General features: G+C 40.2%; 1 protein-coding gene across 1 annotated transcript in view; it reads right to left on the reverse strand.

Moving 5' to 3' along the window:
• Positions 1-19,195: 19,195 nt before the first annotated feature.
• Positions 19,196-27,326, reverse strand: part of LOC149276936 (parathyroid hormone/parathyroid hormone-related peptide receptor-like) — a 75,493-nt gene continuing 67,362 nt past the window's right edge. The window contains exons 15-18 of the mRNA XM_089503260.1: positions 24,025-24,119; positions 23,420-23,561; positions 21,005-21,046; positions 19,196-19,558 (exon numbers count right to left, since the gene is read on the reverse strand). Of these exons, the coding sequence (XP_089359386.1) occupies positions 19,196-19,558; positions 21,005-21,046; positions 23,420-23,561; positions 24,025-24,119 (642 nt within the window). The remainder of the gene's footprint in view (positions 19,559-21,004; positions 21,047-23,419; positions 23,562-24,024; positions 24,120-27,326) is intronic.

Raw genomic sequence — 27,326 nt, forward strand, 5'->3', positions numbered from 1 at the left:
TACGCGTTAACCCTGTATTAACCCCTTAACCAGAAAAAACGAAGAAAAACCGAACATGAAGGATGTCCACGAATATTCGCATATTTTTTTTCCCGAAGACGAGCACAAAGACGAACACGAAGAGCCCCCTGGTGCCCAAGTCTAGTCTGACCCACCATCCCTGTGGTCAATGTCAGGGGGTATGAGCGATGGGTCAATATCTCCAGCTTCATACGTACAGGTTCCTGGGCACTGCTTAGGGCAGGCAGTCTTTGGCTATGTTTGAACCCCAACTCCCATGCAAGCGGCTGAGCGTTGTGAAAGTTATAGTCTTAAAGCTGCAAGACACCTGCTGGTTGCCTACTTTTAGGTAATATGGATTCCGTTGTCCTGCTGTTAATTTCTCTGTAAGAGATTCTACGATCCTAAAAGGTCATAATCAAACCGTGACGTTCGATGTGCAGCCGGAGCCTACATGAACTGATGTTTCTCCTATTAATGTGTTAACTGCTTCGAGTCTGAAAGCTTTTCCTTCCCTTAGAAACTGATTTGCAATCACAACAATTTAATTTATTGTACATTCATAGCTAATACTAGATAGATAGATAGATAGATAGATAGATAGATAGATAGATAGATAGATAGATAGATAGATAGATAGATAGATAGATAGACTGAAAGTGCATTTTGTTTATTTTGACCCCTATCTCATGGGGAATGGGATGGGGGATCAGGGGAGACAAAACTTAGGGTTTTTGCCTCCCATAGGGCAAATCTTCTTAATTTCACTATCCCCATCCCTGGGATTAATCGACTCTCCTGCAGGCGAGTGTATGTGATCAAACCAAAAGGTTGTACATTAATAATTATGTGGGCTTAAAGTTTGGAATGTGGCATTATTATGAGAAGCCAATGGAACCCTCTAATCAGCAGGAACATTATATTAGTCGCTATAGTGATGATAGCTTTTCAAACGTTGCACCAGAATCATTTTTTTATGCATGACCCCAATGGATCCTTCAGTTAAAACGGAGCAGCCGACATAAACTCACATATATAACATGATAAAAGTCCTAAAATGACTTTGGGGATTGCGGGACTACATACATTATCTGTATGTGATTCTTGTATTGATCAGTTACAATATATGTCAACCTGCAAGTCTATCCCTTATCCCAAAGATCATTCAGTGCATGTATTATGTATGTTATTTCAAGTTTTCCAATCTTATATTGGTTTTGCTGACATCTTCTGAACTCAAAACTTGACTGATACGTTAAATCAATTCTCTAGAATCTCACTTTTTTTGTCTTGGGAAAACCGCATGCGATAAACACTTACCTTCATATAAGAGGAAACGTCTATTATATTTAGGTGGAAAGAAAACAAGATTTGATCATAAAGTTGTTAGGATTCAATTATTAGCCTTGCTAAATCATTGCTAAAAAATGCATTTTATTAAGGTTTTTTTTTTTATTCAAAGATTTAAAAATAAGAAAGCTGTGATTTAAAAAGGACATATTGGCCAGCAAATAATTACACACTCATGCTAACACACACTTACACATACACATTTATGCTCACACACACATATACACATTCATACTCACATACACTTACACATTCATACTCACATACACTTACACATTCATGCTCACACAAAAACCCTTAAACATACATGCTAACACACAAACACTTACACTAACATACGTACATTCATTAATAAATACCCACTATATGACACAATTTTAACACCGCCATGTCCAAAAAACATAACATACCCCATCACTACCATCTCAAATACCTATAAATACCTACCTCTATGTATATATACTTTTTTTGTTATATGCACTGGCTATGTATAATTTTTGGGGGTAAAACCTTGAAAACGTATTATTTTCCTTTTCAAATGTTGTAATATTTTAAATACTAAATTATGGTTTATTTATATGTATAAGGTTTCTAAAAAAAAAGGCATACCTCAAAAATAATAATAAAAAAAATAAATAAATAATAAAAAAATATATAAATTTTATTTGTGCGAATTAAAAATTAAATTAAAGAAGAGGAAATTACCTCTGAATGCAAAATAGCGTAAGTGCTAAAAAAAATGAGTCCTTAAGGGGTTAAATTTATGAGCGATGCTAGTTAGTTACCATTGAGTGACAAATGGTTAAAATCCAATGTGTACATTGAAGCCACTGTGAAATCTGAAATGGAGCGCATCACCGGGAGTGGATTGATTTCACACTGAAGTATCCGGCAGCAAATCATGGTGTGCGACAAGGAACGCATTGCCGGCAGCTTGGGTCGCAGCCAGCTTGGCTTCGGTACAATTATTTCAAATATTTCTAACGAGATCTTTAGTTCAATTAACTAACCTCACGGGATGCAAATAAATGATTCTCTGCACTTCCCTTTTTGACTTTGGAAATGCAAACTCTTTTTTTTGGACTCCAATTCAAAAATAAAGATAAATTACACAGTTTAAAAACAGGATGTTTTATGCCGATATATCACCCCTTTTCCAAATATTATACATTAACCCTACATAATTTTTTTTAAAGAACTCCCATTTATGTATACATCATGTGAGCAGCCATTACTTTCTATTATCAGGATCTGCATGATTATTCCTCCCCTATTGTTAAGTGGCTGTTTGTTGCTGATTTACACAGCCTTCCTAAGGGGGCTTCAAGACAGTATATTTAATAAAGGAGGCTCTACTATTGGCAGCCACTGGGCTTAGCTTACATGGGGTGAAATTTCAGCTTAAATATCTCCAAAACAATTGCACGTATTCACAAGTTAGAGATTCAATGAGCAAATGCATTTATGCCAAACACTGTGGTGATGATGACAGGCCTATTCACTAAAGAGTTGGCAAAAACATGCACCAGCAGCCCCCAGTGTTTAAATGCTGTATTGCAGCCTTAATTAACTTGCATGGGCCCTATTTGAGCCTATGGGGGTTTCTATGCATCTTCTAAGCACTGATGGCAGCTGGTCCACAGGTGTATATACTGTATAAACTCTCCGGGGCAAGCAGGAGATGGATATGAGAGGATATACTTGGGCTCTATAATCACCCGGTTGATTTAAGAGGGTCGGATAATTGTCATCCCCCCTGATTAAAAGGAAGACCCCTATTTAGACTTTTATTAATTTTCTATTTCAATGTATTGAGGGTTAGTACATTTTGTGAGTTTTAGGTGAGGACATGTAAGACTGAATTGAGCCCACATGCCCTCGCCTGAAGCTCACAAAATGTAAAGTTGCTTATCCATATAATAAATGGATATGGGAAAGTGCTGTTGAACTGAACAGTATAAGACATTACTGGGTTACGTTCGAGTTATCATTGAATTTAACTCAACTGATGTCAAAATAATCATTGATTTTTTCAAGTTCACCAGCTGAGCATGATTCATGATTCGAGTCTGCAATCTGTTTGCCAAGTTTGGCAACAATGCCAGCTTTCCGAAGCTGCTTTGCTCTTCGCAAGGACTTGCTGTAAGTTGAAAGTCAAGTTGACAAATCATATACCTATGTATACACATATAGTAGATTGGCATTGGCATGTACAAATCTATGGGACGCTCTTCTGTGCCAGGGGGGTCCACAACAAAGAAAACAGTCTTCAAAATGTTGTTTTTTTTGGTTTTTTAAAAAACAATTCTTACCTATAAGCGAAGCTGTAGCTCCTCCATGGTCAGATGTTTCATGTCACTGATTGGATGCTAGAAACACCAATCAGTGGCAGGAAATGGCTTCCCTCAATGACAGTGGCGTCTCCAGCTTTCATATTTAGGGGGGGCACATGGGGGGCCAGGAACCAAAGTATGGGGGCCAATTATAAAACGGTACATATACACTATATATATATATATATATATATATATATATATATATACACATATACACACACGCGTTAGGCAGTTATTTCTCATTCTTTAATATTAGCCCCTGCTGATGACAATATATAGAAATATTACACCCTGCTTCTGATATATATTAATATTAACCCCTGCTGCGGATATATATTGATATTAGCCCCTGCTGCGGATATATACTTATATTATACCCTGCTGCCGATATACATAAAAATTATACCCTGCTGCCGATATATATTAATATTTGACCCTGCTACCAGTATATATTAATATTAGCCCCTACTGCCAATATATATTATTAGTCCCTGCAGCCAATATATATATAAACTTAGCCCCTGCTGCTGATATATATATAAATACTAGACCCTGCTGCCAATATGAATATAAATACTAGACCCTGCTGCCAATTAATATTAATATTAGCCCCTGCTGCCAATATATGTTAATATCTCCCTCTCCCTCCCAATCTATCCTAACTACCCCCTCTCCCTCCCAATCTATCCTAACTACCCCCTCTCCCTCCCAATCTATCCTATCTACCCCCTCTCTCCCTCCCAATGTATCCCTATCTACCTCTTCTCACTTCCTATCTACCTCTTTTCACTCTCTAACCCCCTCCTAACTTTCTACCCTCCTCCCCCCCCTTTGAAGTTCACTTACCTTGGGCTTGTAGAAGTCCAGCGGCGGGATCGCGAGGTCTCTGTCTTCCTGGTTCTGCCGCAGTGTGCGCGGCTTCATTGCTGAGCGCCGGATATGACATCATATACCGGCGCTCGGCTTGAAATGCCGGCACTGCGACCAAGGCAGAGGCCTCGCGGTCGCGGAAAAGAGTGAGAGGCGCCGAACGGTCGCTGAGAACTTATTCCTCAGCGACCGCTCGGCGCCTCTCTCTCTCTCCTCCGGATCTATTAAAAAAAAAAAAAAAAAAGACGGCGTTTCAATTGGGGGGCACACCGGGGGGCACAGCATGATTTAGGGGGGGCCATGGCCCCCTCTGGCCCCCCCTGCCGACGCCACTGCTCAATGAGCTCTCTGTGCATAGGGGGTCTCATTATATCCCCCCACTAGGAACTCTCAGAGGGCCAGCCCTGGAGCTGACTAGTGGTCAGTAATAGTATATCACGTGGCAGGAAAGGTCAAACACATCTCATGCACAGCAGATCGGTGGGAAAAGGGGCAAATAAATAGCCACCCAGAAATCGCCTTGCATGAAAGTGGATATGATAGCTGGAGCCCTTGAAGTATGATCAGGGCCGTATTTATTAATCTAAAATTTGTATTTCACTTTGTTGATTAATTAATTTGTTATTTTCTCCACTTTCAGGATGAAATACAGCTAACATATAAATGACTAATGATGAGATTTAAGTACCGACAATAAAAATAAAGAGTCCTAATGTCTTTCTCTGCTCTGATTTGTCACATCGCTATCTGCAGCAATGAATCATCAGACATCAAACTTATTTTATATCAAAACATAAAAGCATTGTTATCATATCAATGTAAATTGGTCTTTTGGGATGGAATTCGGTTATTGAAGCACTCATAAAGCATTAGACGTTTTGTCAAATGAGTGATTAATAACTTAATTATTAGAAGCCAAAGAATAAATTCTAAGAAACCCGTCAGATGTTCAGTCTTTACTCAAGATGCTAAAAAATATAAATGTGTGCGGTAAACCTGATGATCTCATTCCTGAGATCCATTAGCAGGGGTTAACAGGCATTAAAATAAACATCAGCAAACAAAATACAAACCTATTGGCTTTAATGAGCTTCTGCTGTTGAAACAACCTGCACCAATGTCAATTAGAATTTTTTCATTGATCTTATAAGGTGCTCAGAGGTGCCGATTGTCCATTCAGTGATCTTGTTCCATGGTCATCTTGGGTGGAGAGACCAAAACGATTGTTTTTTGACCAACTCAAAATGTATTCTGCTGACTGGCAGCTGTTTTGTTTGGCCTCCGCTGCTGTTCTCTGCTTCCATAGAGTGTCCAGGCTCACTTGCGATGAGGGCCAATGGGGAGGACCGAGACCGCCTGTCTATCTAACGTAGCAAATTGGGTTAGTGCCACAAATCAGTAAAGGGACCTACTTGTCCCTTAAAGTCCACATCTCTCTCCGATTTGAGTGGGCAGAGGTGGGCAAGCCCCACGTGACAAATCACGAAACTAAGCTTGGGCCAACTCAACTTCTCAAGCTATGTTTGTGTCCTTCTAGACTTGAAGACAAATGGTAAAGAAAGTTTAGAAGAAGGAGGCGTCTCAGTGGACTGGATCCAAGTCCAATTCTTAAACTCAACATTTCTGATGAACCGAAGAGAGCAGGCACTAAGTTGAAGCTCACTCTGGCTCCACCAGCTCTCTACCAGCATCATTTCACTCCGATACACGGCTCGCTTACCTGGTGGCTGCATCCTGACCTCATTCATTGGAAGCACATTCACGTCTTCCTAATACTCCCTCAATTATGAACCCCGGATACCCCATTACCTGCGACAATTGATAACTTTCTCAGACAGGTCCCAGTTGGATCATTTTTATTTTTGGGAAATTTCATTTAAATTACAAGCAGAATACATAAAGTGAATTATACTAATACCCCCCCCAAAAAAAAAATATTCATATTGATATATTTATATTTCCCACAAAATATGTGATTTTGCTATTTTCTGAACAGGAAACATGCATATGTGAAATCTTTCTGCATTTGGCTGAAGGCATTTCATGTTCCTACCAAGCTTGTGGTGTTTATGAAATGCAATCAAGAAACAATTGCGATGATACATTAAATTCTCAGAACGATGTTCCTAAAAATCTCCGCAAAGTTAAAATGCATATAAATCAGTTTTGCCTTTGAGGACCCCCTGCAGAGAATCTGATGTCTTATAAAGAGAGCATTAAATAAATGAACGGTAAAAAATAAAAAATAAAATTCACAAATATTCTCTATTTTCCAGTACAGAAATATTTAAGAAACTTATTCATGAACAGTGGTGGTAAGATCCAAGAAGCCATACGTAACCAGTAGAGCTCACATGCCACACTGGTCAGGAGCATTCCACTCTATGGTTAAGTTGCTGATTGTTGCTGATTGGTTCAGGCAGCCTTTGTAAGGGTGACGCAGGAGAGGAGAGAGAACTTTGAGACAGGGAATTGATTGGATAATGTATGTTGTAAGATAGGGTTATTGGATAGCAAAGGAGAAAGGGAAGAAAAAAGTAGGAGCTCAAAAAGGGAAACAGAGGTATTACTTGAGACTGAATATGTGATTATAAAGAAAGTGAGAGAATGAAGTAAAGAAGAGAATGAATGAGACACGCACCCACTGGCTACCTTGTGGAAGGACTGGTTGGCTGCACCTCCCTGGAGATGCCCCTGACCCATGGGGCACGTCAACTCAATGACAGGCCTCGTCTGCTGCGTCCCAACGCGCCATACGCTTTAAATTAAGCAATTTTGAGGTCCGTCTTACGCAAGCCCTGATTATGTATTAACAGTGGAAGGCTGGAGAGCTGGCCATAAGATCACATCTGAGAAAATACTGTGTCATTTCAGCGTTACAAGGAGTATTTGTTCAGAGGGGACATTGGCAAGTTGTAAAAACGCTTCTCATTTACAAATCTGGAGCAGACGTTGTTGATCTGTTTGGTTATGTCACCCTCCAAACTGTGGTTTCCCTCAACTCCAGGGCGGAGAGAGAGTCACAATGTTGCTTATTCTTTGGATTTCAACCACCAGTAACATTTGAAGTTGGATCCAGAGACCCCAAACCACAATAAGCACATAAATCTTACTCTATTTTATATTTAAATGCTCTTTAAAGGGATCGTGTACAAACTAGACATTTTTTACGTAATGTCATCATCTTATTCTATCGTCTCATTTTCTAAAAGGTTACATTTTCTAAAAGGTTACATTTATATCAACAGATTACTGAATATTCATTAAAATATTGTTATTTTTTATATACAATATTTTCAGAACTCCAAGATATTGACCTCCATCATTTGGAAATACATCTAATACATTTTTTTAAAAATAAATTTTGGATGAACAGAAAAAAAAGCATTCCAGAAGCCCACGGCGGGGGGCAGAATGGGCCCTGACTGAGATGCTGAGTAGGGCTAGGCCTAGCGGCAGTTAATGAATATAGAGGGCGGAGGGTATATGAGGAAGTATGCTGCAAAGGTAGGGGCCATTTTGTTTGTCACCTTATTATGTTGTTTGTCCCACCTTTGCTCTCTGTTTGTTTTTCGGGGTTCTAGTAGTCTTTATTTTGTCCCAGTCATGGGGCGGAAGCTTTCCAGGTCTCTGAAGGTTTAATGCTGTGGTGAGAGCATTAGGGACACTTTGTGGAAGGTTTCTGGTGGGTGGAGCTTGGAGCCTCAGGTCTCCTTCCCTAAGTTGATGGTACCTCGATAACGTTGCTTATGTTAGATATTTATGTTATGTATTGGGGGTCCTTTTTGGTAGTCATCACCCAGTTAACGCGCTCAGGTTTTACTTAAGGCTGCGTGGCAATGGCTGACGTTAAATTTATCGGCTGTGGTCTTTCTGGCCATTGTGTCTTTATCGTTATTTTAATTTAGTGTACAGGCCTAGCACGGAAATTGAGGCGGCATCCGTTATTGTGTAGCCCCCTCCATTTCCTCACATTTATTGCCCCCACTGCTGATGGGTTGTTTAGTGTCGAAATAGAGGCTTTGGCTGGTCCTCCCATCCATCCCTGCTAGCAAGGCATGTGAGCAAAGACTCTCTCTTTGGCACTTTTCACTCTTTGGGTAAGAATTGACATAGCGCATATTTGACTTTTTTACAAAAGCAAATTACATAAGTTATGGTGAGTAAAGGTGATGGAAACCCCTTCCACTTAAAATTAAGGGGTAGTAGAAATATTATTAAACACTCATCTACAGACACCAGACAAGCCAGAAGGCTTGTTTTTCTCTCAGAAATCTCATGGAGCTGCCACAACCACAAGGGATTCTGGGTAGGCGCATGCAAATAAGGTACAAAATTAATCCCCTTTTGCTATGAGATTTCTGAGGGAAAAACAAGCCGTCTGGTGTTTGTAGATGAGTGTTTAATAATAATAATACTTTAAGTGGAAGGGTTTTCCATCACCTTTACCCACCATAATTTATGTAATGGTATTTCTTGTGCTTCCCCAAGCCTCGAGTATTAAGCCGGTATCAGAGCCTCATGCTGACGAGTCCCATTAAGGATGAAACAGCTGTCCATGAGCGGTGATCTGGCTGCTGCACCTCTTCAGGAGTTTTGTCTAAAGGCTGTCCTGTGCAGCGGGCAATTATTTTCAAGGATCTATGTATAAAGTGGATATAGAGGCAAAAGGTTGTAATTGTTGACCTTATTTGCATGCGCCTACCCAGAATCCCTTGTGGTTGTGGCAGCACCATGAGATTTCTGAGGGGAAAAACAAGCCTTCTGGATTGTGTGGTTGGACGGATGCGTTCTCAGGTAAATCTATAGGAAAAGTCAATTGCCCCCAAGGTCAACCTGCCTCTGGAATAAACCCCAATGTCTACAACAATCGAATAAGGAGATTAGGAAACTGCTTTGGGCCCTCAGTGCCGTAGTGGCTGAAGGTGAGGAGGCTTTAGGTTTACAATGGGTTCCTTAGCCCGGTATTTCACTGGAAATAAAATCTAATTTATGCAAAATTATTCTTTTCATTCATTTATTATTTTTAATAGATGGGAACCAGATAAATCCTTATTTTTTTTTCTTAATGCTCGTAAAAAAATCCTAGATCCATCCATCTTAACTTTCATTGAGATTTAAGAAAGCATCTTAATCCATAAACCGAAATCGGTCAAATTTACAGAAGCAGAACCCCCCACCACCCACCAGGGTCCTTCAGAGCAGATATAAGGACCACTGACACTAAAACATGGGACTGACACTAACTCCAATTAGTGAAATATCTCTCCATGCTGACCAAATAAAGACCTTCTTTACGACGAATAACCACATGTATTTGGAAAGGAACAGGATGAGCTTTGATTCCCTTCCAAACGCGGCACAACGTTTACTTCTGTCCAGGGAGGTGTAAAAAAAAAAAAAGAAAAATAATCAGAAAATATCATTAAATATGAAGCTTTGCTCAGTTACTTACCATCATCAGGATGAAGACGTTCTGACGTGCGTCGTAACATCGATATAAACCGAGGGTAACGTCCGTGACCTCCAAGGATCAACGCCAAACCCAGTAGAATTAAATATATTCCTTAGTATCAGGATTGTGTTTCCAAAAAACGCTATTTTTGTTTATACATTTTTTAATCCATATTCAGTGTTGGGATTGGCCCACAGTCAATGCTACAAATGTATCCTCTGGAGGAACTGAACGGAACCCGTTAAAAAAAACCCCTCGTAGATCCTTCCATGAAAAATGATGAGCTGAAAAGGCCTTCACACTGATACCATTATCCTTTTGTGCGATTTGCAGGATATAAATGATTTGTGTAAATTTTTCTGGCTGCGCGTCACAGGGAAATCGGTCAACAAAATAAAAATTTACTAGGTTCGCGTAATTTGGACTGGGCAAATATCGTGTTATTTGCAAATACTTTTTATTAAATCTCCCCTCTTCCTGCTGCTTCACAGTATGATTTTTTTTTCATTTATAAGAAAATTCTCCATTTTTGTTTAACTTTTTTTTAATTATTTTTTTAACTGTGTTGAGCTGGAAAATGGTCGCTTTCAAACTGATTTTTTAAAAATTTTTTTTATGTTGATCTCTAATTTTTCCCGAGTCTGATTTCTTTACAGTTTTAAACTGCAATGTAATAAGTTTCCGAACAATTTTATCCAGTAGAGAGGAATAATGGTCATGGAGTTATTGACCTTAAGAATGATTTCCCCCAATGAGGGGCTGGCCAAACTAAACAGGGGGCACTGGGTGTGTATGGTTGTCCATTGAACCGCTGATGGTTATTTTTACTTATTATATATATATTTTATAACAGTACGTACCCAAATGAGACAGTTCTAGAAGGGAAATGTGAGTTACGATGAACATTCTGTGCTGTTTTCCGCACAAACAGTTATTTTAGATGATACTCGGCTACGCGATGTTCCCGGTCCAGCTACCCAACCACAGCTTGAATGAAATGTTTTCTCTTAAAATGAACCAAAAGCAGTTTATTTTTAATATAAAACCAACTGATTTTGGAGACAGTTTGTATTTTTTGTGTCACCAGAAAGAACTCATCTGGTAAACCACAGTTTGCAAACTTCCCCATTGCTACGGACCGAAGACTCCAATAAAATAAACACACAGTTCATCTTTTTTTCCCCCTTTATTTTTCCACTAAAAATTAATAAATCAAATAAACATTGAACAGATAAATTTTTTCCATATCTCACAACTTTTTAAATAGCCAAACAATCCCTCTTTGGGTCCCAAAACTCTGAAGCATCCATTTAGTCTCCTGATGCCCCTCCTTCCTCCCCTGTGCCTCTCTTTTCTCTCTTGATGCCCCTTATCCCTCCTCTGTATCTGACTTTCCTCTCCTTATGCCCCTCTTTTGTCCTATGTGCCCCTACTTCCTCCCCTGTGCCCCTCTTTCCTCCTATGCGCACCTCTTTCTTCTCCTGTTGACTCTCCTTCCTCGTTTGTGCCCCTCTTTCCTCTCCTAATTCTCCTCTTTCTTCCTATGTGCTTTGCTTTCCTCCACTGTGCCCCCCTTTCCTCTCCTGATGCTTATTTTTTCTCTTATGTGCCCCTCTTTCCTCTCCTGATACCCCTCCTTCCTTCTCTGTGCCCTCTTTCCTCTCCTGATGCCCCTCCTTCCTTCTCTGTGCCCTCTTTCCTCTCCTGATGCCCCTCCTTCCTTCTCTGTGCCCTCCTTCCTCTCCTGATGCCCCTCCTTCTTCCTATGTGCCCCTCCTTCCTTCTCTGTGCCCTCTTTCCTCTCCTGATGCCCCTCCTTCATTCTCTGTGCCCCTCTTTTCTCTCCTGATGTGCAGACCCCATACTGCTTTCAGCATCAATACACAAGGGGGGGCAGCTAACTAGGTTTCAGCATGTTTCAGCATGTACTCATTCAAACGCCCTCCCCACCCCCTTACCTGCACTGCAGCTCCTCAATGCCGCTCACAGATTTCAGCAGGGGGCGCGGCCTCCCTCTGCGTTCTCTGGTACTGCACAGAGGAAGTAGGATGTGATGTCACGTGAACTCTGCTGGGTTCCGCTTCCTCTGTGCAGTACAGAAGACCCTCCCACAGGTAAGTAGCAGGGGGGGGATTCCTATGGCCCTGGGGGGGATTTCTTAATTATCGGTCCCCCCCGCATGAGTTACTGGGGGGGATCTGTCCCCCCCGTCCCCCCCGGTTCCTACGCCCATGTTACTGGGGGGCTGTTCCATGTATCGACTACCCTCTTGGAAAAGTTGCTGTCCAGAGTTTCCATGGCCATTCTAAGATGCAATAGTCATCAATGTGTTTCTACTAATATTTCTAGATAGTGGGTTTAGCAGTAGCAGAAAAAGGAATGTGTTTGCTGCAAAGTAGCCAGGCTGCATTATTAAGTAACAACGAAATGTTCCTCCGCTCCCAGACTGCGCTCTGCGTGGACATTTTATAAAGTTACTCAGCAGAAGGCCGACGTTAAAAATAATTACTTGTATTATAATTACTGGTATTGCACATCTGCTTTAACTATTCACTCGAGAAACCAAACATCTGTTCCTGCGCTGGATTTAGTGTGAAATAAGCATAAACAAAATAATTAAGAGAACCTGACAGGTACCGAGGGTTTAAAAAGTAGAGCCTTAAAAAACAACTGGAAGAAAATGTATCAACCTAGAATTACAATCACGGATGCGATGGAGTCCCTGCTCGTGATGTTAACGAGCGGGTAACGAGAGGCCGTTTGTTACGTTTAGATGAGTCGCCGGTTCTGGCTTAACCAGAGAAGGCTGTTGTTCCGCAGTAAGGGCTGTAAAGCTCTGGAACACACTGCCTATGGAAGTGGTGACCTCACCTATTGTCAAGGCTTTGGAGAAGAAACTCAATGGATATTAGATTAATAGGGACAGAACGTTGATCCAGGGATTTATTCTGATTGCCATATTTGGAGTCGGGAAGGAATTTTCCCCCTGGTATGGGGCAATTGGCATCTGCTTCATAAGGGTTTTATGCCTTCCTCTGGATCAACACAGTAGGGACACAATATGTATATAGGTTGAACTTGATGGACTTTGGTCTTTTTTCAACCTTATGAACTATGTTACTATGTTACTATGTTACTCAGAGTACCCAGCATCGTTAATAAGATGCGGATCCAGGAATTTCCCTTCTTCTTAAGTTCTTAAAGAGTAGTGTTGCCCTCATTTGGATCAATGTGGATAAAGTAGTAGTTGCAGCTTGCACTTGGTCTGCACGAGGTAAGTGTGTACGTGTAAAGTGTTAGAGTGAGTGTGTGAGTGTAAAGTGTTAGAGTGAGTGCGTGAGTATATGGTGTTACTATCAACAGTCTTTTTTTAGCATGATTGTGGGGTTGAACTCCTTCCTATGTGTGCTGTACCTGTATATATAGTGTACTATATTGATATATTGTGTACTCTACATGGATTTACTAAGGGGGTCTTGGTGTAAATAAGCAGAATCTCAGGGTCACACAGTCTGGAGCCGACTCCTTTGCATTTTTCTCTGAGTTAATGATATCTGAGCATCCCGATTGGTGCTTTTCTCCCTGCTATACAAATTAAATCCCTGCTTGAATGCAGGTGACTTGATTCAGAAGATCGTCACCTCCTGACAAGTCGTGGGTTTCCATAAACACCTTTATTAGAGACGTTTGGGTACTGTCGTTGGCGTGTCCCTTCCATAGGATGCACTTTTAAAGGGTTAAGATTTGGGACGGTGTTACTATGTTACTTATGGCTGATTTCACTGAAGCTAACTCTATATTTAAAATAAAAACTTAGTACATTTTGCAAAAGTTTTAAAGAAGACCAAGAGACAAATCTAAAGTACATTTTTTAATAGCTTCAACCAATTGAAAACATACAAGTAGACATTTACAATGGCCTCGGGATCCTTGAGTGATACATGAAAATCGGGTGCACTGCGCATGCACTGTGAGTTTTACATATGTACAGAGTCATGATACACGGATCATAAATAATTCATTGTAGTAAATGTGTCAAAATAATCTGGGGTAAAATTAACAAATCAATGTAAAATAATTTTGTCGAAACACAGAATTAGCTTGGATTCCATCCTCCTTCAGCTCCCCTGCATTCTAGCCTTGACCTCTTCCTATGAGAAGTGACGGGTATTAATGACATAGAGAGACATAAACTAATGTCGTTTTACATGTGTTTATGGGCTCCACTTCCCATGATCCTCTGGTCCCCATAACCTCCCACAAATATCCTTAGTCTTCTGGCTGGTGGAACGTTCAAGCAGCTCTCATGGACCATCGTAGACTATGAAGGTCCTGCCATCGATGGACCTTTTTATCGATGGATTTGCCAAAATGGAAACCAGATACTCAACTTAAAGAAACTTAAACTTAATTTAACATGTTTTGTAAGTAGGGTTTGTCATCAATCTTGTTGGAACCAGGAGGCCAGAGTACAAAAATTATATTGGAGCCCCATATCTGTTCAAAACTATTCTAGATGAATCCAAGAACCCACAATCTCTGTATCTCCAGCTGGCACGGGATACAATTTTAAGAATGATAAATCTTGAGGTTAACCTTGTGGAATTCCTGTCTCAGATAATCTCCAACCTAACCAAATAAATACAAGATTTGTCAACATTCATTTTAAGATTATCTTAACTTATCCCATTTAAGTTCTTCCTGAGTTCTGTCCGCCATATTTGTTACGTATGAGCGCGACATTTTTTCATGATGTTTTGGGAGTTACACATTCTATATTTGTGTTTTAAGGTATAAGAAGTTTCATAAAAACATTGAACTTGATACTTCCCTTACAAAAAAATACTGCAGTTTTTTGGACATGAAAAAACTGCAATACTGCACTTTTACTGAATTTGTACTTCACTGTACTGCAGTTTTACTGCAGTTATTTTTGTAAGGAAGTACAAATGCAATAAAGCTGCAGTACATTGAAGCACAACTGTAGGTTTGCAATAGAAAAAAAAAAGTGCAGTAAAACTGCAGTAAAAGTGAAGTATTAACGTTTTTTCATGTCCAAAAAACTGCAGTATTACTTCAGAAAAAACTGCAGTAATTTTTCGTAAGGGTTTGTTGTGTCTTCTCCGGTGGTCCACTTGTCCCGGTTCTCCGCAGGTGTAGTAGCCCTTGGTGTAGTATTTCCGCAAAGGGGCAGAACCTTGGCTCACACCATAGTAACCGTCTCTCTCCCATTCCTCCAATCGGGGGAGAGGATGTACGCCAAGACTTCGCTGGGAAAAGGCCAGGATAACGCAGAGGAGAGCCGGGAGCAGTGGAGAGCTGGGAGAAGAAGAAGAAGAAGCAGAAAAAGAAGAGGAGCTGCAGAAAAGGAGATGGAGAGGTGGAGACAAGGACGTGTTTGTCAGAGAAGGTAGGGAGACATTGAGAGAGTGTGAGCGAGAGTGTGTGACTAAGGGTGGGTGACAATGAACTTAATTTCCAAATCCCTCTGAATTTCATTCAAACCAAAAGGTCAGGAACAAAAACTTGTCTGAAAATGAATTGACCAAAAACAAATGGTCCATGTGCTCAAGTCTAATCTTAACCCTTAACTCCCAACTACGCAGAGGCCAAGATCTCCCTTAGGAAGTAAGTAGAAAAGTAAAAATGCACAGAATAACAGAATAAGAGCGAGTTGCATTGAAGGTAATAATTCAATTTCATCAACCATTCAATTTAATGTAGCATTGTGTAGTAGAACCTTGGCCTATTCTTCCCTGCATGGCTAATGAAACATTTCATCTCGCTGTAACTATGTGTTCTGTAATTAACCCCGTGTGTCTGAAAGGATCGCCGTCATTCAAGTGGAATTGTTGAGCAGCATCTCACCAAGTTAGCCCGCCGGAATCTGGTTGTTTGCCATCAGTCGTTGCTATCTCGATAGTAGCGGATCAATCATCCTAGTGTTACCAACAAATACGCAAAGGCAATACTCAGAATTCAAAGGGAATTATATTTATTGAAAGATTGATTCCTACAAATATTATCAACATTTTGACCTTTATCGGGGTGAATTTGTAAAAAGACGGCATTACAAGACTGTATCTCGATGAAGGTCCATGCCAGGGTCGAAAAGTTGGTCATCTTTGTAGACGCCTATCTTCCAATAAATATATTTTCTTTTGAATATTGAGCGTGTGGAGCCGTGGAGCCTATGAATATTTCCAGAAAAGACTAATATAATTATTCATTTGCTTCTACACCAAATACGTTATTCGCTGAGAATCATAGGAATTCAACACTTAAGGGAACATTCAAAAACCCAGAATCTGGACCCATTATATTTAGAGACCGCCATGAGGTCAACGCAACTGTTCTCAACATTTTGCGTTGTGATGCATTGAAAAAGTCAACAAAATCAATTTTTATTCCTAAGGAAGAGGTGATGACCTCATAAAACCCAACCATTAAACCCATCTTTTCCGTGAATAGACAGAACCTTTGGTGAGTAGACTGCTGTTGACCCCATAACTCATCTAAGAACTAGACCTTTGCACGCTAAACTGTAGTGATATTTCCGAGTCTCCCGCAAGATACCCGACGTGTCTGAAAATATCTAAAGAGGCTTTTCCATAAATTAAATCAAACTTGTTAATCAGCAGAGAGGGTCAGACACAGGAATTTTCCCGTATAATATATATATATGTATATATATGACATATCGTTTGCATATGGTTTTACAGAGTTACTTTTTTCCCAAAAAAATTTTTCTTTTATTTTTAACCCAAAAACTGTAACACTGCATATTGTAAGAACATTTATCAAAAAAAACCCAGCATAATTTATCATTGCAATAATTAAATAAACATATAATTTGAACAGTTTTTTTCTGCTTTTTATTTAGGAGTTATAATTTGTTAACATGATTGGCAACGTCGCTCAGACGCAAAATAATTGTAATTTACCAAATCCCTGAAACCTTTCTTTCTGTTATTATCTCAAGGTGCCATTACTTGTGGTTGTGAAGGACGTTGAGGGTCCAAGCGAACTGCGCTACCCAAGAGTTGGTGGAGCTACGCAAATCTTTGGGAAAAAACTAAATCAGGCATTGTTTGTTATTTTAAATGCCCCAGCAACACCTCAAAAGTGGCCTTAAAAGGGGGAAATAAGAGCTGGGACACATAAAGAGCAATTCAGGTTCTAAATTTGGAGGAACCGAAAGGAACGTCCATTGGCTTTCACAAAGATTGCTTCAAATCTCTCTTCCTGCTCAGAGGCGCTTTCTGTATTCTGTATAATAACAAATATATCACATAAGGTAGGCAGAAATCTGATATAATAACTTTTTATAATTTCCTATTTACCCCAGGATTGACCTTTAAAAAAACGAGCCATAGTTGTATTTATTTTGAATTTCTCTACTCTTTTTAATATCTAGATTTTATCTATAGGTGTATCTGGGCAGGTTTAGTATTCGAAGGCTTTGGAGGGCTTGACTTATGCCGAGTCTGGGTAGGATCGGGCACAGCTTGGTGAATTCTGGGCCATACCAATGATTGAATGATTGGTTGCCCTCCACTAGCTGCTGGGGTTTCTTTAGAGGAACAGAAAGCCCCGATGTTTGCTTGAGTTAAACGCATCACAAAACTTTGGTATTCAAGCAGCCGCAGAATTATTAATAAGAGGTGTGCAGCAGTTTAAGGTCTCTTATTGGCCACACATTGTGGCCCCGTATTTGGTCCACCCCTGTGCTTTACACATTGGGAAACCTGGGAACTCTCCGAGGTTAACCCGGAGTCTTCTGGTAAAGAGCTGCCTCCATGGGTCTCCTGGTCACTTCCACTTTTTCCTGGAAGGGAAGTGGTGTTTAGTCACGCCTACTCCTTGATCATTTCCCCTCCTACTCCTCTCCTGGTCACCTCCCCCTTTTTCTGTCAGGGAAGTGCTATTTAGCCACACCCACTCCTTGACCAATTCCCCGCCTACTCCTTTCCTGGTAACATCCCCTTTTCCTGGCAGGGAAGTGGTATTGAGCCACACCCACTCCTTGACCATTTCCCCTCCTACTCCCTCCAATTTAAGACTGTCTGCCGCTAGCTCTGCCCCTATGCCCAACCCCCACTGATGGTTATTCCAGCCCCCTTCATGAAGCCACTCCCCAGAAGAGGAAGAGCTCTGGGTAGCCAAAAAGCTTTTACATTGCTGCACCCACACCCCCCCTTTTTACTCCTGCGACATGTTTTTCATTGATCGCCTAAAAAACAGGTATATTATTAAGGGAGATTTTAATATCGTCCCAACATTCTATCGAAATATCAATATTTTCACTTATATCTAATATATTATTCCCCATAATCCTTAAAGTTCAGAACTCTGGCACCAAAAAATATAATAATTTAAATATGTATATATCAAGAGATTATTTGGTAATAGAAGTTATTTAAATATTTTCTTCATTATTAATATTAATTTAATATTTTTTATTTGATTTTTTTCCTGAGGAAGGAGTGAATTATCTATCCCTGATCCCTGTTAAGAAATATTAGAGAGTTCCGTTCTGTATTCCGACCTAATTGCATAGGTAATTTGGTAGGTTTTGTAAATTTAAACTTGTAATAATTAGTTATTTTTTTTACATTTGATGCTACACGTCATCTCTTTTTTTGAAATAAAAATAGAGCCTTTTTTTTTTTTTTTTTTTTTTTTTTTTCCCTAGAACGCATTCTACTTTTATGGAATTCCGAGAAAAACGACCACTCGAACTGTCGGTTAAAAGAAAATCATAATTATCTATTTTGCCGGATGACTGAATTGCAGGACTTCAAAAAAACAAAACACAAAAGTTTTAAAATCCGGGACTCACAACTAACTGCCTTGCAAAATAATACAAAAAAAATTAATAAAATAAATAAAAAAATATATATATTAACAGTCGTTGAAATGAATGCAATGGTACATTATATAAAAAAAATAATATATATATATACTTTTAATGCACAGAATTTCTTGGTAATTGTGTTTTTGTGCTCTGATACTTCCAATAAACGGCCTTAAAGTAGCTGTTATTATCTTCTGCTTTATTCCCACCCGGGCAGCCCGACGAAGATCTTGTTAGTCTCCTATTCAGCCGCATTCTTTTTTTTTAACGACGTGTCTTTTCCGCCATGTTTATAGGATCCGCGTGTCCTTTGGAACGTGAAAATATTTACATTACGGTTTCCCTCTCCTCCTCAACCACGGAGTTGGGCCTTTCTGCGTCGTATAACCCCGACCCGTTCAGGTATTCATCATCTTTGTTATATTGTTCTGGTCCCGAGGAAGGAATGGAGTTTTCCGAAATGGAGCCGTTTTTGACGTAGCCCGGCAAGTTCCGGTGGCCGTTGAGGGCCGCCGATACGAGTCTAGTGTTCAGGTGCAAGGCGAGGGGCCCCCTCGTGGTTACGTTGGTGATACTCGTGTGCGAGACCATTGGTCCGTAGCTATACGTGGTGCTGCCGCTCCTGGCTTTGCGTTTAAAGTCAAGGGCCAGCGTCCACCGGCTCCAGGATTTCTTGATCTCCGCTTGTACCTGGAGGCAACAAATCCAAGTAAAAAAAAATAAAAAACATGGTGGAAAATGGATTATCTCAACTGAACAAAAAAAATTATTTTCATTCTGTAAATTCTAGGTTTATATACATTTTCTGGACAAATATTTTATGAAGCTACTGAGAGGACAGCCTTTGAGAGGACAGCCTTTTTTTGGAAACTCACCACGACCTCCATTGTTTCCTTTTTCAATTAACATTTGCAGTGAGACCTCACTACGGGTCACTGACTGTGGGTTAAGTAATGGGTTAATGCTTAATTTTAATGGAGACCCACGTGCCGCAGCTGAATTTAGTGGAAATTCAGAGCTCAATTGAGCTTGGCCTGTGTCCAGGTGGTCATTTCACCTACCAACAGTCACTCTACTGGACCGAGTAGAGTACCGGCTTAGCTGTGAGACCACAGACTTGGACCTATGATCCCTTTACATAGTTAAGGAATAAGTAAGGTTGGAAAAAGCCATTGGTTCATCCGGTTCCACTTATCTAAGATATCTCTAGTTTTATTAATCCTGAAGAAGGAGCGAGAAAGCCTCGAGAAGGTCTCTCCACGACCGTGGACAGTCAGAATACATTCTAGATCAACTTTTCAATTACGATATGTATCCATGAAAGAGATTTCTTCCCAACCCAGTTTATTCTTAAAGGTGTCCAAGGTACTTGGGATCACCACCTCCATTAGAAGTGGATTCCTGATCTTTAGAGTCCTTATTTTTTTAAGATGCACCAGTGGTTCCTCTAATCATTATTAACGATTGTCAAACATTCTGACCTCGGGGTGAAGATTTTTCCCGGAAGGAGCCTCAAACGGACCTCAAGTATAATTAAATATTGTATTCAAATTATTTGGATTTAGGCCAAATGCTGCAAAGTGCAGCACGGGAAACTTTATCAAAGTTTTTAGGGGGCTTTAAAGACACTTCAGCCGACCCCGGCTACTTACTTAACAGACCACAGGAACATAGAATCTAGGGTGGATCGGCCCCGTTCGGCCCATTGTCTGTTTTTTTGTAAAGAATGGAACCTTAATCAGTCGTTGGTCTCGTCTTAGATTCAGGAGCCGTATGTCTGTCCCATGCATGTTTAATCCTCTCACTGTATTGCCCTCTACCACTTCTGCTGGGAGGCTGTTTTATCTAAGCCTCTGACTCATCTCTGTTCAAACAAATTCCCTTTATCCTTTATCTTGGAAACCAGATGAAATGGGTGCGTTGCGAGTGTATGGAATTACTGTTACAAGAAATCTTTATAGAGCAATCGAATTGGAAGAGAACAATATCGAGTAGAACATTATTCAAGAGGACCTTTCATTCTGATTGACGGAACGCGGTTATTCCTGCTGACAATGTATCCCTGCGGATATAACCGCTCTGTGTCATTTCCATTGCTTTGTACCGGGGAATAAAGGGATTAAGGGGAGATCTCACCTCTCCGTTGCAGAAGCAGTAGATAATAGCGACGAAAAAACCCTGTTGAAAATCAAGAGAGAGCAAAATATTTGATTTTGTCTTTTGTAACATGAAAAATTTTATCAAGTTTATTAAACATCATGAATAATCGGCCGTGCGATTAAACTATAAATATAACACTATAATATATATATATATATAAGATTTAAATTAAGTGTTTGAATCCCCCACCCCCCTCCAAAAAAAACATACCATTAAATAACTCCCTACCTAACCCCTACCTCTAAGTCCCCCAGGTAGGGGGATGGGGTTCATCCAAGTACCCTTTTGGGTAGACAGTGAAAATCACTCTGCTTTTTCACTCAAAGGGTGCAGCCTGGGGTAAACATGGGGTAGTGCCCCCGAATCCTCATCTTCAGCCGAAAGGAAACGGCCATCTAAATATTTGACAAAAGTCAGCCAATAAAAAAAAAGCTGATGTAGAAAAACCCTTCTCCCCAGCTGAATGGCCGCTGGTCGCACGGACGCATTTATATGTACTTTGGTGACAACTCGCATGCCCTCGCAAAAAAATTGCTAAATATTTAATGTAAAAACAATAAATAAACACAGTGTGCGCACGGGTGGTAGGGGGAATATAAATAACCCCTGGATACCCCATTTTGTACACAGCACATCTTGCACTCAGTGGGATGGGGGGAGGTCGAAATATAACAAAAGACGCCATACTAGAGGGGCTGAAGCCATCCTGTACCCATCGTATATCACCTATCGTGTGTCCAGCGGCACTTTTATACATGAAAGACTTCTGCTTGGACCAGGCAAGATGGCTGCTGGTCAGCTCAGGAGCCGATCATGTGCCTCAACTACGCTACATAAAAGGTAGAGGGCCTCTGTTTCTTAACCATGCGTTGCTCTCTTCTTTCAACCTGCGTCAACTCGACTTTCCTTCAGCCGACCGTCAGTGCATCTATTGTTGACGTGATTTCTTTCAAAAACCCCATTAAATTCCTGGGGGAAGGGGTTTACTTTTACAAATTTACATTTTTTTTTGTAATTTGTGTTGGTTGGGCCAAATCCCAGCTATATATATATATTTTATTTTATTGTGAACTATTTGACTGCGATTGTGTCCCGCACAGCCAGGCTTTGAATTAATGGTGACGTTATAACCGCTCGACTGGTAAACATCAGGAAAACGCGTATCTTCAATAAGGTTTTTGCCCCGTCATGGTAACGCTGTGTATTCTGGCAGGCCGTGACGTGTCAACATGCTGACCTCGCTAATCACCAGCTCAATAAACTACAACGTGATTTAACGGCCACAATATTTACCGTATGTATTTGTTTTTGCCACGGCATAGAAAAGGCCCAGATAGACCTTCCTTGTAAAAACATCTGGGTCTAATATAAGACCTTCCAAAGCCATGTGTTATTTTTCCGTTAAGTTCCCCGGCCCAGCTCGGAGTTGGCGATGACTGAATTATGATGATGCTTATCCTTCTGACCTTTGGGTTTGTCGTAGATGTTAATTCTATATTTGTTTATCTGCCGCTTGCCTTTGATGATATTTTGCTACGACAGCCAGTGGACAACCCCCCCCCCCCCGCACCCCCACCACCAGTGGAAATGGTTTGGTCCAGATGTGATACTCTTGAATGAAGGTTCCTACGGAGCCATCCTTAGCAGTCTTAGACATGGTGCCGGGGATCAAGGAGCTCATTATGAACAAGTGAAGTTTATGGAAAAGTACCAGTTTATTTCGTTATTCCAAAGAGATATTTATTTTAATAAAAAGATATTGTTTCTCAGACCAGATCGCTGATGGAAATTCTATTCTGGAGACTTTATATAGTTTATTTTATATTTTAGTGGAATGTTGAAAGTGTAAAGTTGTGTATATTCTCCTAGATTTGGTGTGGACTCCTAATTGGCTGAAATATAAGCTATTTATTCAGACTTTTCACCTCCATGCGGGGCTTCCTCGGTCGATACGCTCTTTGGTTTTAATGTTTTTGCCCCTGGCTCAATTTTTCCTGGGCTCTTTCTTTTGAGAGAACATGTTTTAATGAACAGCACTGAGTGTTTCCAGGGTGCATTGAATAACATGGACTAGATAGATCATAGATCGATTGAAGAGTTTATTTTCACAAATACCTATAAAAATCATTTATTTTCAGGTGGGGGTGGGGGAAGCAAATTTCCTGCGCATTGCTCCTGTGAGCGCTTCCTGTACACTTTCTCAGCAGGATATTGTTGTGAGATACAACAGGAAGTGACAAGTGCCACAGCACAAACAAAATATTATTTAGGAAAAAAAAACTAAAATGCTAATTTATCTTTCTTTATATTTTGAGGATTTGGGGGGGGAGGTGAATATAGTATTTCCATGCAATGTTAAGAATTGTATTTACATCAATAAAACAGCGGTACCTGGAAGGAGTTAAACAGCATCTCGTAATGCATCTGAATCTGCCAGAGAACCCCCGACACATCGGTATACGGCAGAGCCATGAATACGATATAGTGAACGCCGAAAAGTGGCATCAGTACGAGGGTCGATTTCAGCAGCTTCCTGCGGAGAAACACAGACACAAAGTAATGCCTGGATAACGATTGGCTGGAAAAATATAATGGAAAAGACTCTGGGATTGTTCTAAAAGTCTCTCTTTCTCCTTTGTTTTAATTTTTTTTTAAGGTTTGGAGGGTTAACTTGGGACCTGCACAGAGACATTTTTTTTAAATTCCCTTACTATATTAACCTGTTCCACCTCTCCTGGGAGGCTGTTCCCCTTATCTACCACCCTCTCAGTAAAGTAAAACTTTCTTCCATTCCATCTCAGTCTCTGACTCTCTAGTGTTAGAGTCCGCTCTCTTGTTGTAATTTTTCTCCTCCTTTGAAATAAATTCCCTCCCGTCCTTTATCCCTTTCTGGATTTAAATATCTGCCCCCCCCCCCAAAGCCAGACATATTGAGAGCCCCTGGACATGAAACCATTGTAACAATTCTGTTGTCATATAAAGGAAAATGACATCACCTGTACTGTTGTCGGGCGTCACATCTCCCCGCATTCGTTTCTCTTAATTTGGTCGCTAGAACTCTTACAATATTTAAAAAAAGACCAAAATTAACCTGAAAGAAAAAAAATCTTGGTGTCAAATCAGGAATCAAAATGTCATTTTAACCCCCCCCCCCATGACTCCTGTGTATATGTATAGAAACCATTTCCATTGACTTCAAAGGAAGAGCTTTCCTGATTGGCTGCTTGGGTGTCTATTTTATTTTTAGATAACGCCAAAAAGGGCCACTACTAAAATTATAGAAAACCACGAAATTTGTTGTGTTCCTGAACTCTGCAAACAGTAAGCCGAATGCCAACTTAAGCCACAGGACCATCGCGTGACATCACACATATGACATCACTAGTTGAGGGAGGATACACAGAGGTCTGGAATGAAGAGCTTCACATGAACCATAAAGATTACTTAAATGTCTAAACAAAATCATACTTTTTTAAACAAAAAGGCTAAAAATACTAGGATAAAATATTCTCATGGAAGCCAATTCCCTGCTTTCTCATTTTCTTATTGCCTTCCGAACAAGCGCAAGCAATTGTCCCAAAGAGATGAGTAACGCCGCTACATTGTTTAAGTTTTGCTCGCTATTAAACCACGAGACGTTCCACGTAATGTCCTTGATATCAGACCGCAGACGTCTAACTACATTCCGAGTCTCATCAGGACCTAGAAAAGCAGACACAAAAATCCACATCCCGGCCAAATGAATTCCAGTAATGGCTGCGAACAAAAAAAAAATAATAAAAAAAAAAAAACACGCGGCAACGATGACATCGACAAATAACGGCGACCGGGGTTTATTAGACCGCGTGGTCGTAAAAACTGAAAATAGCAAAGGGCAGGAAATGTGTTTCCATTTCTATAAACGGTAATGGAGTGTTAGAAAATAAATAATAAATCTCAGTGGTACACGGGCCTGAACGCCTACCGTCCCCGAGGGCCGGCAAAGGTTCGCAATACACCGCGTATAAAACAAACATCCAATTGTGTTCAGAGATGCGGATTTGAACTTGACTGCGACCTCGTCCAAATCCCAGGAGTAAAAAAAAACAAAAAAAGGAAATATAGGTTTTTGTTACATTTTTTTGAAAATCCTTGTGCAGTCACCATCTTTATTTTAAAAAGAAATAGTGCCAATTGATTAATAAAAATTTATTATTTAAAATTTTTTTTATATTTTTAATGCCCTTCATGTAAAATTTTACTTAATTAAATTTTTTTAAAGAAGCAAAAATAAAGGAATTAAAACGGCTTTTACGATACATTTTCTAAAGGAAATTATTTCCGCTCGAGCACTAAGTATGTTAATCATAGAAACCGCTCCCTGTCATGTTTTATTAATAAATCCCTATTTCTGTTTTTGATTAGTAACTATTTTTGGGTCGGGCTGCTAATAAATACATTCATGAACACAAGCAGCAGATTATACTTTTCTCTGTTTTATATTATTTTATGATTCAGAGGAGGAGAAACGTTTGAACGGGAGGTTATAATCAAAAACTAGAGGGTCAGAGGCTGGGATGGAATGAAAAGAAGTTTTGCTTTACAGAGTGGATGGTAGATAAATGGAACAGCCTCCCAGCAGAAGTGGTAGAGGGTAATACAGTGAGGGTATAAAACATGCATGAGATAGGCATATGGCTCCTGAATCTAAGCTGAGACCTATAGCACCGGGCTGATTAGATGGGGCGAAAGGATCTGATCTTCCGGTAGATTCTTGTGATGCATCATGATGAGAAGTCAAGAAAAGGCTGGCAAGTTGGTCCTGGAAAAGTAAAAGCCAAGTGCCAGATTACCAAAGGGGAGGAATAACATTATCTGAATTGATTCCAGTTCACAGTTCGGGCTAAACTGCCTAAAGGGATTGAGCCCAGTTGGATCACCAGCTGTCATCTCTTGTAATAGATCCTTTCCCTCCATCTCATGGACCGAAGGAAGCCCTTAAGCAACTCAGTTTACTGATGATGATACGGCACTCGTTGAGAGGAGCAAATTTCGGTCGCGGGTTCACATGGCACATTTATAAATGGCGGAACTATAGGTCTTCCTTCTTCCAGCTAACAGAACACTGGATTCCCTTGAGCTCGATGGTGGACATTACAGTAGACCATTCTTAATACACTTTCTGTGACCTCTTGTATTGCCGGAAGCCAACTGGAGATTAACGACCCTTTGTTCAGAAGGTTATCTGACTTTAATGAAGATGAAAGGTGCCCATTGATCCTCCGCTTGTCTCCACTTAAAGAGGGACCTGAATGAGATTTTGATGTTGGGTGGAAAACACCATCGCTGGATAAATCTATCAGGACAATCACGTGTATCAGTGGCGGGCATCTTCTTGCTTCGCTGCAAGTTGAGTTCATGTGGCTTTCCCTGGTGTCTGAACTCTCCAGTGAACTTTATGGAAAACTCATGGAGTCCAGTTGCCACAAGAGCCCCATTGGTGGAGTAGGTCAAAAAGTTGACCATGTTTCTACGGGTCTTTCTCGGGTTGGAGGTGGCTTCCCATTGGTTTGTCTTTGAGGGCATCTACAACCAACATGCTTTTAGGTCAATCATCGCTGAAGTTCAGGTGGTCAAAGTCAAACTCCAGCCAGAGAACTTTCTAAAGGAATTGTAGACATACCGCGCTCCGCTCTTTAAATCTGCCAATTACCAAAGCCAATAGCTTCCTGAAACAAGGACCACAAGCTGTTCTGCTGCAGATGTGTATTAATCCAAAAAAAGACATTTTACAAGCAGGTTCAGAAATAAATTTAACAGGTTTTTTTGTGTAGGATGGGTCATTAGGTTGGCCGTAACGGCTTTTATCGCTCCGCTTTTACCTCGATTTGAATATTCAGCACAAAAGAACCTGATGATAATCATCCAATAAACTTGTCCTCCCCGGCAAATTACTCCCACGTCAATTCATGTGGGTTTTGTTAAAGAGGAATGGGATTCAAGTTGCCGCGGTAGTCCGCAGGAGCCAATATCATGAAATGGGCCTTATTATCTAAACACCAAAAGACATCAATACATCACATCATTATGTAATTAAAAGCCAATTTCGGGAATTTATCTTGTGTTTTTGAATTCGAAATTGGACAGCTTCAACAAAGAATTAAATTTTTAGATATAAATTCTAGTTAAATTAATCGATTATTTGGTTGAATTTAATAGAATATTAATTGTATTTTATATATATATATATATATATATATATATATATATTCTTTGTTACATGAGCTTTCGGGAACCTCAGAGGTCACTTTTTCAAATG

This window comes from Sceloporus occidentalis, unplaced genomic scaffold, assembly GCF_023333645.1.
Source record: "Sceloporus occidentalis isolate IW3139 unplaced genomic scaffold, rSceOcc1.0.p SCAF_224, whole genome shotgun sequence".
Taxonomy (NCBI): domain Eukaryota; kingdom Metazoa; phylum Chordata; class Lepidosauria; order Squamata; family Phrynosomatidae; genus Sceloporus; species Sceloporus occidentalis.